The sequence below is a fragment of the Apis dorsata genome, unplaced genomic scaffold (assembly GCF_000469605.1).
Source record: "Apis dorsata unplaced genomic scaffold, Apis dorsata 1.3 scaffold_89, whole genome shotgun sequence".
In the NCBI taxonomy this organism is placed as follows: Eukaryota; Metazoa; Arthropoda; class Insecta; order Hymenoptera; family Apidae; genus Apis; species Apis dorsata.
In genome coordinates this window covers 204,463-213,890 of record NW_006263387.1, presented here as the reverse complement: position 1 = coordinate 213,890, position 9,428 = coordinate 204,463, and the positions used below count along the sequence as shown (strand labels likewise).

Genomic DNA, 9,428 nt, shown 5'->3' with positions numbered 1-9,428 from the left:
GTCTAAATAAAGGATTCTGTGTTTTAAGAATCAAATCTGAAAGGATCTTCGTTTTTTCTAAAATGTTATCATTATTATGTACGCAACATTTGTGACGACAACAACAATCGGTAGTATCTTTACAAATTTCTTCCTTGATCGGTATTTGCTCGACTTCCATCTTAAGATCTTCTGCTCGTTTTATCACAGAATGTCTCACAGGATCACTAATCCCAATATTTTCCTTTTTACATGGTGTGCTGTTAATGATCGACTCGATATTTCTATAATCAACAGAGCTAATTTTGTTGGGACATTCAACGGATTCTTCGATCTTAATAGGTGTCGACTGTGTTCCAATACGAGGCAACGTATCAGGAACGTGATGCGGGCTGGTCTGAGGCGATTGAATCGATTGTGGTGGACTTCCTTTAATGATCGTGTTATTAGAAACATACATAGGATTCACTTGAATTCTTTCCGGTATTATATAACTGTCGTCATAGATCCTCGGATAGATTTTCACTTCCTGTTCGTACGTTTTTCTAGGTGTTATCTGTTCCGGTTCTTTACGTTGGTCGTGAAGATTATACATGTTGTTCCACTCAACAAAATTCCTTTGCTCTTCAAAACTATTGCTAGCTTTCGGACTCGAACTTGACATGCTGCTTTCGATGCTACTATCTTTTTTATCAGACGATTCAGAGTGAGTACTACTACTTTGCTTTTCTGGTGAAACAGTGTCGAACCTTGTCTTTTCCTGAGAATTATTCTCCTCGAAGCTCTTCTCTTGCACTTTATCGTTATTGTTTACGTAATGTCTATATGTTTTTACATGTTTACGCAAAGATGAGGGATCAGTGTACCTCTTCGGGCAACCGGGAACCTTGCAACAGTAAGGCTTGTCTACGGCGTGAGTTCTGGTGTGCTTGAATCTGTCCGAGGAATTCGAGTAGGCCTTATTACAACCTTCGACAGGACAGACATAAGGGCGTTCACCTGTATGGGAACGAGCGTGAATTTTGAGATTCTCCGCTCTGCTGAAACTTTTATCGCATTGAAAACAATGATGCGGCTTTTCATTCGTGTGCGTTCGGACATGGACCAGCATCTTATACCTAGAGAAGGAAAAAAGCGACGAAGTAAGAATTGAAATTCAATCGATTTAAAATCATGCAAAAAGAAAATGAAAAACTCTTTACCTAGCATTAAACCCACGTTCACCTCTGGCACATCCTTCCCAGCCACAATAGAAGAGTCCACGTGGTCCCGGCGCAGCATGCAATCGTGCAACATGTCCTGCCAGCTGTTCCAAGGACGTGAACCAACGACCACAATTCTGCCATCTGTAAATTGGAACGGAATGTGTTAGTCTTTAATCTTACTAGTGTGATTTCAATTTATCTCACTTGATCATTTCCAAGCATTGGAAGCGTAAGTATACGTTGTATGTATATGAGATACGTACGTAGTCGTGAAACGTTTAAGGATATTGATCTTTGATCGCTCAGTTGTTTCTAGCAATCGACCCGTTTATAAGATAATTATTGTTTAAGGCCAATATCTCGAATCTCGAGTTCTTCCCGTCAATCAATCTATTTATATTACTTATTTTTCCAGTCACTCATATACCGAGAAATTCTAAATATATCCAACACGCGCAAGAAGAATCACTCTGTGCATTTTGATCATTTGATTGATTGAAACCCTAGTGCATCTCTTATTCTTCGAAGAGAAACGTATAAATCTTTAAGAAATTTCATTCGATTCGAAACTTATACATATTCTTCCCTTTTTCAAGGTTAGAAGAAACAAGTAGCATACCATCACGTGTACCAGAGTCGACGTATAGAAACGTAATCGGAGTGGAATGGCATTCAGTTGAAATATCGATGCATGATTTACGTCAAGAATGTCCGCCAACCAACCAATTGATACCAATTCCGTCCGTTGTGCAATTGGCGTCGCTTGACATCACTTTATTTAGACGCATGCGCTATTTATCACGCTAAACATCGTATTCTGTGAACGGCCATGTTGTGTAAAAGGTTGTGGATCAAGGTAATGATGCTCACCATCTAATTCCCCGGAATTATATACAATCATTCTTTCTTTATTTGCATAATTCATTGTTGTTACATTCACATTTAATGATAATCTCAATAACTATAGAGAAAAAGAATTCGTCGCTCATCGAATTTCAGAGAAAATGGAGGATTTGTCGAATATGACGAATATCATGATTCAGTGATGACAAAAACACGTTTATGATTACGATAATGAAACAGACATTCCTGAATATAAGGTTACCACATGCAAAATGAATGTAACGAATTATTGGACCACGATAAATTATATCTCAACCCAAAATCTCGTCAAAATAGATTGTGAACGAAATTTACAAATACGATATTGCTAAATAATCAGAAATCTTTATTTCGGGGTTATCGAAATCTGACATTTTCTTTGAAACAGTAAACACTTAGATTTGTCAAAGTCTCGATTCTAGATCTTTAAAAATGATCTAGTGTTTTTATAGTATTATATATTATATACATTATATAATAATATAACATAATACAACATAAATTCTTCAAATATTTAAACTCTCAATTCTCATTTTTTTTTAGTCTTCACTATCATTAAAGGTAAGAATAAAAAAAAATTAAAATTTTATGTTTTTAACAAATTATATATCATGGCTTGAATTCTGTGCTTATAACGAATAAATATTATATTTATTATTATACTTCTATTTCTAATCTTTATTTTTTTCTTTTTTTCTTCCTGCAAATTTCTCTTGAGGAAAATTGAACTGAATTATAAATAACAAGAAAAATTACGAAGACATTTCAAATTTCTTGAGCATTTCCTTAAAAACAGTCGTGGTATATCTTAATTGGAAATTTCTCTGAAACAAGAAGAAGCAAGGAAAAGAAAAAGTAGTATAAAAAGAAATGAATACTTTGATATTCCATTGGATATAAGAAATTGATTAAAGTTAGAATGACGCGTGCTGTGCGTAGTCATACGCGTGCCATAGATAAATTAGTGTCACTTAAGAGAAGCGCGCGTAAACTCGAGATTCGTGTGAAAACCCATCTTTGAGTCAAATAATTCAAATGAAAAACACAAAAATAAAGAAAAAATTAAAAAAAGAAAGTCAGTCAATTGAACAACAGTCAATCATAGAAAGAGATAGAAGATAGATATAGAAATAAGTAAGTACTTTGATATTGAGTTTCTTGTTTACTGATAACGAGATGCAGAACCAAAGATAAACATTCGTTTCAGATTTCGTAGGGGAAAGGAGAGGAGAGAGAAATAAATCTGCACTCAATTTAGATAACGTCTCGTCATTACATATTTGCAAACTCTGTTTTTCAATGCGGATAAATATGCTCGAAGGTGTTAGCAAAATATCTTTACGATTTTACATTTGAATTGCATCTCGAGATTTTTTTCGGATAATCTTATAATTTTTTATGAAATTTTATACAAAATTTTCTTTTGTTAGAAACCGAATATCTTTTTCTATATTTTATTTAAATAATTTTTTATGTCCTTGACAAAATATTACAAAACTGCTCTGAATTATTCTTTGGTATGTGAGATATGAATTATTTATATCAATTTATATTTTATAAAGAAATGTTATGCATATAAGTTCTGCGATATTTAAATGAAATTATTCAATTTATGTCTTAGTATATTATAATTTTAAATATTTCAACTACACCTATATTGTTTTATTCCATAAAAATTCATTAGAAATCTTATGATCTCAGTTGGATCTTTCTTCGATTTTCAGATTTTAGATTTCTAAAGCTTAAAGAAACAGTGATATAGTTTACCTGCACTTTAGTTGGGCATTCTCTCCACGTCGAATAGAGCCGAGTTCCAAACTGGAGTTGGAGGCGTCTGAATCGCTGTGCACTGGGCTCGGTGGACCACCGTTCGTCAAACCATCAGGCGACACTCCCAAACCCGGCAACGTGGTCGATGGGGAAGTTCCGAGTTCTTCCTCGACCGGCATGCTTCGCGGCCAAACCGGAAGGTCTAGCGGTGCTTGCTGATGCAGGCTGAGGCTCCCGTAGTAGTTGATGTTTGGGCTAGTCGGGTAACCGGAAATCGGGCTGTAAAAACCCGGTATCGTTCCTAGCAACGTGCCAGGATAACGAACGGAGCCGTACGCACCAACGTGGCTTGGCATTCTACCCGGGACGTAAACGATCATTTTTATTCTCTTTTTTTTTTTTGTATTTTCGTTAATCGAATTCGACCAGAAACGTGCAAACTTCCCCTTTATAAAATTTTTAGACTTTCAATCAAAGAGAATTTTGTGAATATATAGTATCGATTGTGTTCACTTTGATGTGAAAAATATGATTTACGAATGGATTTGAAAGGTTGACAATAGGTTGACAATATTTTCGTTTATTTCAAATCAATTTAATCTTGCGTTTCATCGGCTGCTAATATATCTATGTGATTACGATTGATTCGTATCACCTCTTTATAGATTGAAATACGTTTTCTTCTTTCGCGATTTTATCGTGTTTTCGAAAGCGTTTCGAAAATGGCGGACGTCTCCTCGTTTCCTCAGACCGTATCGAGGGTAGGAAACGATCGACGCATCGGTGAAAATCGCGAACAAGACTTTCCAGGTCTTGCCGATCCCTTTCTCTGTGTTCGAGCCCTCAATCCGAACTATCCGTTCCCAACAAGTCGAACACGGCACAGTACGCTCACATATACACTCTCGCCGTAGCGCACACCCTTTTATCACACTTAGTCCGAGTCCGTATCGTCAGATGTACTTGAACCGATTCGACTTGAGTATACGGTAGCTCAGGAATTGTTTGCTGTACTCGATCGAGAACATAACTAGGCTGGCCCGCAACAGATTCATCAAACGTGGGTAGTATTCTTTATTCTTCACGGTGGCCGTCGTCTTTCTAGAACGATATTTCAAATCCGATCCGCAATTCCGATCGAGCTTCGTGGCGCGTGGAAAAACACAGCAAATGTTTCGTGGAGAGCGTTCGGTTTACTACCGACGCTAGAACACCGTCGCCTTCATTTTTTAATTTCTTTCTATTATCCCTCTGTTTTGATTTGTGTATAAATTGTAACTCTAAAGCTTAACTTTCCTTATTCTTATCTTTCAACAAATATCTTGGAGCGTGATGCACCGATGATCGGAGTTGTTTAGGGATGATGATGAATCGCGTACCACGGTAGTCAAGACGTATATCGATGATACTCGAAAAAGAAGACGGAGGAAGAGAAAAAAAGAAAGACACGGTAGAAGATGTGTATTAAGAAGAAAAGACTGCGACGAATATTGAACTAATGTCAACGACGAACGGACAGCTTTATATATAGCCACGCTATCGTCGTCGATAACGCCCCATACCCCCCTTTCCTCTCACACTAATACATCAACGATGATAACAGACGACAGTAATCTTCTCGCTCCTTGTAAACGTCTCCGCATATGGATACGTCAGTGGACGATTCGAATGAGCTTGAAGAGACCTACCGATCTTTTCAAAAATGAAGAATTATAGAAATGGAAAGTGGAACAATAATTCTTTTAATAATTTTAATAAAAATTTAATTAATATGTATAAATATGTATTAAATTTGTTTGATAATTATAGGTAGATTAATAATCGATTGCTTGTTATATATTGTGAAAGATAATATTTATTTTAAAAAATATAATAGAAAAGCTTGTAATGTAAGGATTTTTAGTTAAGTAATTTCTTTTATTTCTTTATTTGATTTTTTTAATTGCAAAAATATACAATTCTATAAAAAATTGTTATAAAATTATTAAACTTAATGTTGAATATTATTATGATCATTTTCAAAGTAGTCTTTGGAATCTTGAAAAGCTAAACATTAATATTAGCGCCTTGTTTTGTTTCAAAACAATTTTGAAAATACTTTTGTAGGATAGGTTTTAAAGCTGCAAAAATAATTTTAAAAATATTTTGTATTTTTTTTAAAGTCACAGTTATTTTTGATTAATATCATTAAAATAAAAATTCTTTTTTCAAAAGAACTTTCGACTAGTAAAAAAATAATTGTATACAATATTTATTATAATTTTGTTTTTAAAAATAAAGAAAATATTCAGAGAAAGATATTTTAATTATATTAATGACATCAAAAATAATATGACTTTAAAGACAATATAAAATATTTTTAAAATTATTTTGGAAAATGAAGATCAATAGTTTTACTATAATAAATTCGCAAATTTTATTGTCAGATATCGTATAAATTAATTTCTATTAAAAAATTAATTATAATTAATTATTATAAAATAATAAATTAATTCTATTAAGTATACGTTTTGAAACGTAATTGAGTAGTATTATAATATTCGTAAAAAATACTCTTTGATACGTTTAGTTCAAACGGTCAATTTTGTTTATATTACATTAGTTCAAAGGGCAATCATATAAAAATTCAGAAGATTAATTCAGTTAATATATTCGTTACGACGTAGTTTTTTATTTTTCTATTGTATACATACACGAAATTTTTATATTTAACAAAAATACTTCTATAACATAAATTTATAATAATTATTAACTTAATCTTCTTATTTATATATTTTAAAATTATATAAATTTTCATGATATATCATAATTTTTAAAAAAATTTTTATCTATTTAAAACATCATCAATATATTTTAATATTTTTTATAATTTTTTTATTTAAAAAAAAATCATTAAACAATAAGACATCTAATATTAATATTAATATTAATAAAAAATCAACATTTTAATCTAGCTAATATTATAGAGACAATGTAATGATTTTTAATTGTTGCATTGATCGATTATTTACATATTTTAAATATTACATAATTTTATATTTGTTAAAATTGTAATAAAATTTTCGCGACATATTGGTTGAGAATCACTGCTGTAATCTATATTTAAAACGTAATAGTTTTAAACATGTAAGAAATTGGACATGGAAAATATTTTTCATGTATCATTAAATGTTATTTAATACATAGTAGAAAAAAATTATTTTTTATTTTCATTTTAAAACAAAAATAAAAAAGATATTCTTTTTATAAATCAAAAATATATGTCCATTTTTATATCAGATCGATAAAAAAGTATATAATATATTCTTTGATGTCATAGAATTTTAGTAATTCATTTTTATATATTATCAAATAAAAAATCAAAAATCGTTGTATAAGAAAATTGACGAAAGAAATCGTCAATCTTCTTGAATTTCCTACCGTCAATATCTCAACATCTATACGGCGCATTAACTCGATTATTCTAGCCATGCCAGGCGCCACGTCGAATTGCCAGTAGCGACTTCTGAATGCATCTGTAGCCGATCGAAACAAAAATCGAGAAGGGTCCTCTTGCCCATGATCCGCCCGAAGAAAAAGAACAATAAAGAGGTCACGATCCCGACAGGTACGAAACGAATAGGTATCCCTTTTGGCCGGGTGCCATGACACTTCGAATTTAGAGGCATGGCTATTCCTGTGTTGATCCTTTTTTAAGTCCCCCCTGCGACGGACATTCCCCTGCTAAACCAAGGAGAACAAAGTCCTACATATCTTTGAGAAGTAGGCGCATGTTATCGCCACTTGCATTAACGCGTTGGCGCGAATGGACGCTTGCAAGCTGAGTCAACAGACACGACTTGACTAATTCTTTTCCACAAGGTAAAATTTCAGCATAGTAAGGAACACGCGCTCGCATCGTGGGTGGGCGCCCTCTCGCGTTCGTGCTTCGAAATTTCGTTGAATCAAAGTTCTAGTGATTATGATGAAAAAAATGTGACAACGGAATTGTAATAACCATCGTTAATAAATTAATCGAGATTCGATTTATCGATAATCGTTTATTTGATTCTTATCTTAATAAAAATTAGTGAAATTAACATTAGGTAAATTAATTATAAAAGAATCAATTGAACACTATGTGTTAATGCCCATTGAAAAATATGCAAAAGAAAATAAAATATAATCTAGAATCAAAGATATCGAAGAAAAAGAAGGAATTTCTCAAGAGCAGATCCTATCAAGGGACAAATAATTAAAATCCCCTCCATCGTTTTCATAAATACAGTGAGGTATGCCATTATTAGGTTAGGTTTATGACGTCAAGTGTCGGATTATCTTAATGAAGGAAAAATTTCGCAAATTTCGAATTACGCAAGTGAATGAAGACCATCAATCGTGATGATTGCTTTGAGGATTTGTGATACAGAAAATAAATAACGAAAAAATAATCGCAAATAATCGCAATTCGATACACTTGCCCAAAAATCGAATCTCTCTTGGATACATTCAGACATTCAAAATGATTTGAATGGTTTGAATTTCATTTTGCTTGTAAGCTGTCCTTGAATTCCTTGTATTCCTATAACATTATAAAACATCATTATAAAACATTTTTGCGTGCAACTGAAGAGATCAACGAGCTGTCAATAATCATCAGGCGTTCTATCTTCGTTCAAATTGTAGTGTCTGGCAGATGCATGTAGTTTCTTTAAATTACGTTTATTAATTGCAATTCCGACTTTATTTGAACATATGTAAGTATATATGAGTAAATATATATCTACTTCCCTGAAAATTTGAATATTAAAATAATGATCTTTAATTTGTTAAAGTTATAATTATGAAAATCATTTAATTATTATTTTTGCTTTTAATAAAGGAATAAACAAGAATTGCTTGAAACCGTTTTCTCTCTCAAGAAAAAGATGGTATTTCTTCTATATATAGCAGATGCACACCAACCAACCGTGAACGTTACGATAAATGATCCATTCTTTGCGAAATGAAAAATCAAACGGGACTTATTCCCCAGGTTCACGACCTTTCGCGAACAAAACTAAGAAAATAGACGAGATTCGTGATCTTTCGAAAGAAGATGAATATTATGTTCCATGAAAAACTTTTCAGTTCATATGATTTTCTTCGAAGATAAGTTTTTGATTAATTTCAATTTTTTTTTATATTTCCAAAATTGGTGCATGTATATTTCCTAATCGAAAATCAAAAGATTTTTCGCAATAATTATCAATTTAAGATTATTGACGTTTCCACATAGCAATCTAATCGTAGGTCAGAATTTGTTCTTTTTATACGTCAATAAACAAGATCCACTTTCAAGATCCACCTGTTATTATCAAAGTCAGTGTTTCTCAATTATTTTCTCACTTCTTCCATTAGGTAATCTATAATCTATATTTTTTTCATTTTAATGTGCAATATAATATATCAGAGAATTGATGATTTCATTGGATTCTTACACAATATCAATGAATTAACATTATAAGAAAAAAGTTATGGATTAATTTTTCATTATTTTACAATTTTAAATTAAATAGAATAATTATACTTATAATTTATAAGATTTATTTGTAAAATATTACTATTTTTCGT

General features: G+C 32.1%; 1 protein-coding gene and 1 long non-coding RNA gene across 5 annotated transcripts in view; one reads left to right on the top strand and one right to left on the bottom strand.

The window, feature by feature from the left end:
* Window positions 1-5,597, bottom strand: part of LOC102673590 (zinc finger protein GLI1-like) — a 5,853-nt gene extending 256 nt beyond the window's left edge. Inside the window, exons 1-3 of the mRNA XM_031508541.1 lie at window positions 3,834-5,597; window positions 1,182-1,325; window positions 2-1,097 (exon numbers count right to left, since the gene is read on the bottom strand). Of these exons, the coding sequence (XP_031364401.1) occupies window positions 2-1,097; window positions 1,182-1,325; window positions 3,834-4,216 (1,623 nt within the window). The 5' untranslated portion in view covers window positions 4,217-5,597. The remainder of the gene's footprint in view (window position 1; window positions 1,098-1,181; window positions 1,326-3,833) is intronic.
* On the top strand, window positions 1,219-5,270 carry LOC116185049. 4 transcript variants are annotated; one of them, XR_004149774.1, is made up of 5 exons: window positions 1,219-1,346; window positions 1,781-2,040; window positions 2,184-3,200; window positions 3,274-3,387; window positions 3,798-5,270. It is a non-coding gene; the product is annotated as an uncharacterized LOC116185049 (long non-coding RNA). The 4 variants fall into 4 exon arrangements; XR_004149773.1 differs by lacking the exon at window positions 1,219-1,346 and having other exon boundaries at window positions 1,371-2,040; window positions 3,791-5,270; XR_004149771.1 differs by lacking the exon at window positions 1,219-1,346 and having other exon boundaries at window positions 1,372-2,040.
* Window positions 5,598-9,428: the final 3,831 nt, after the last annotated feature.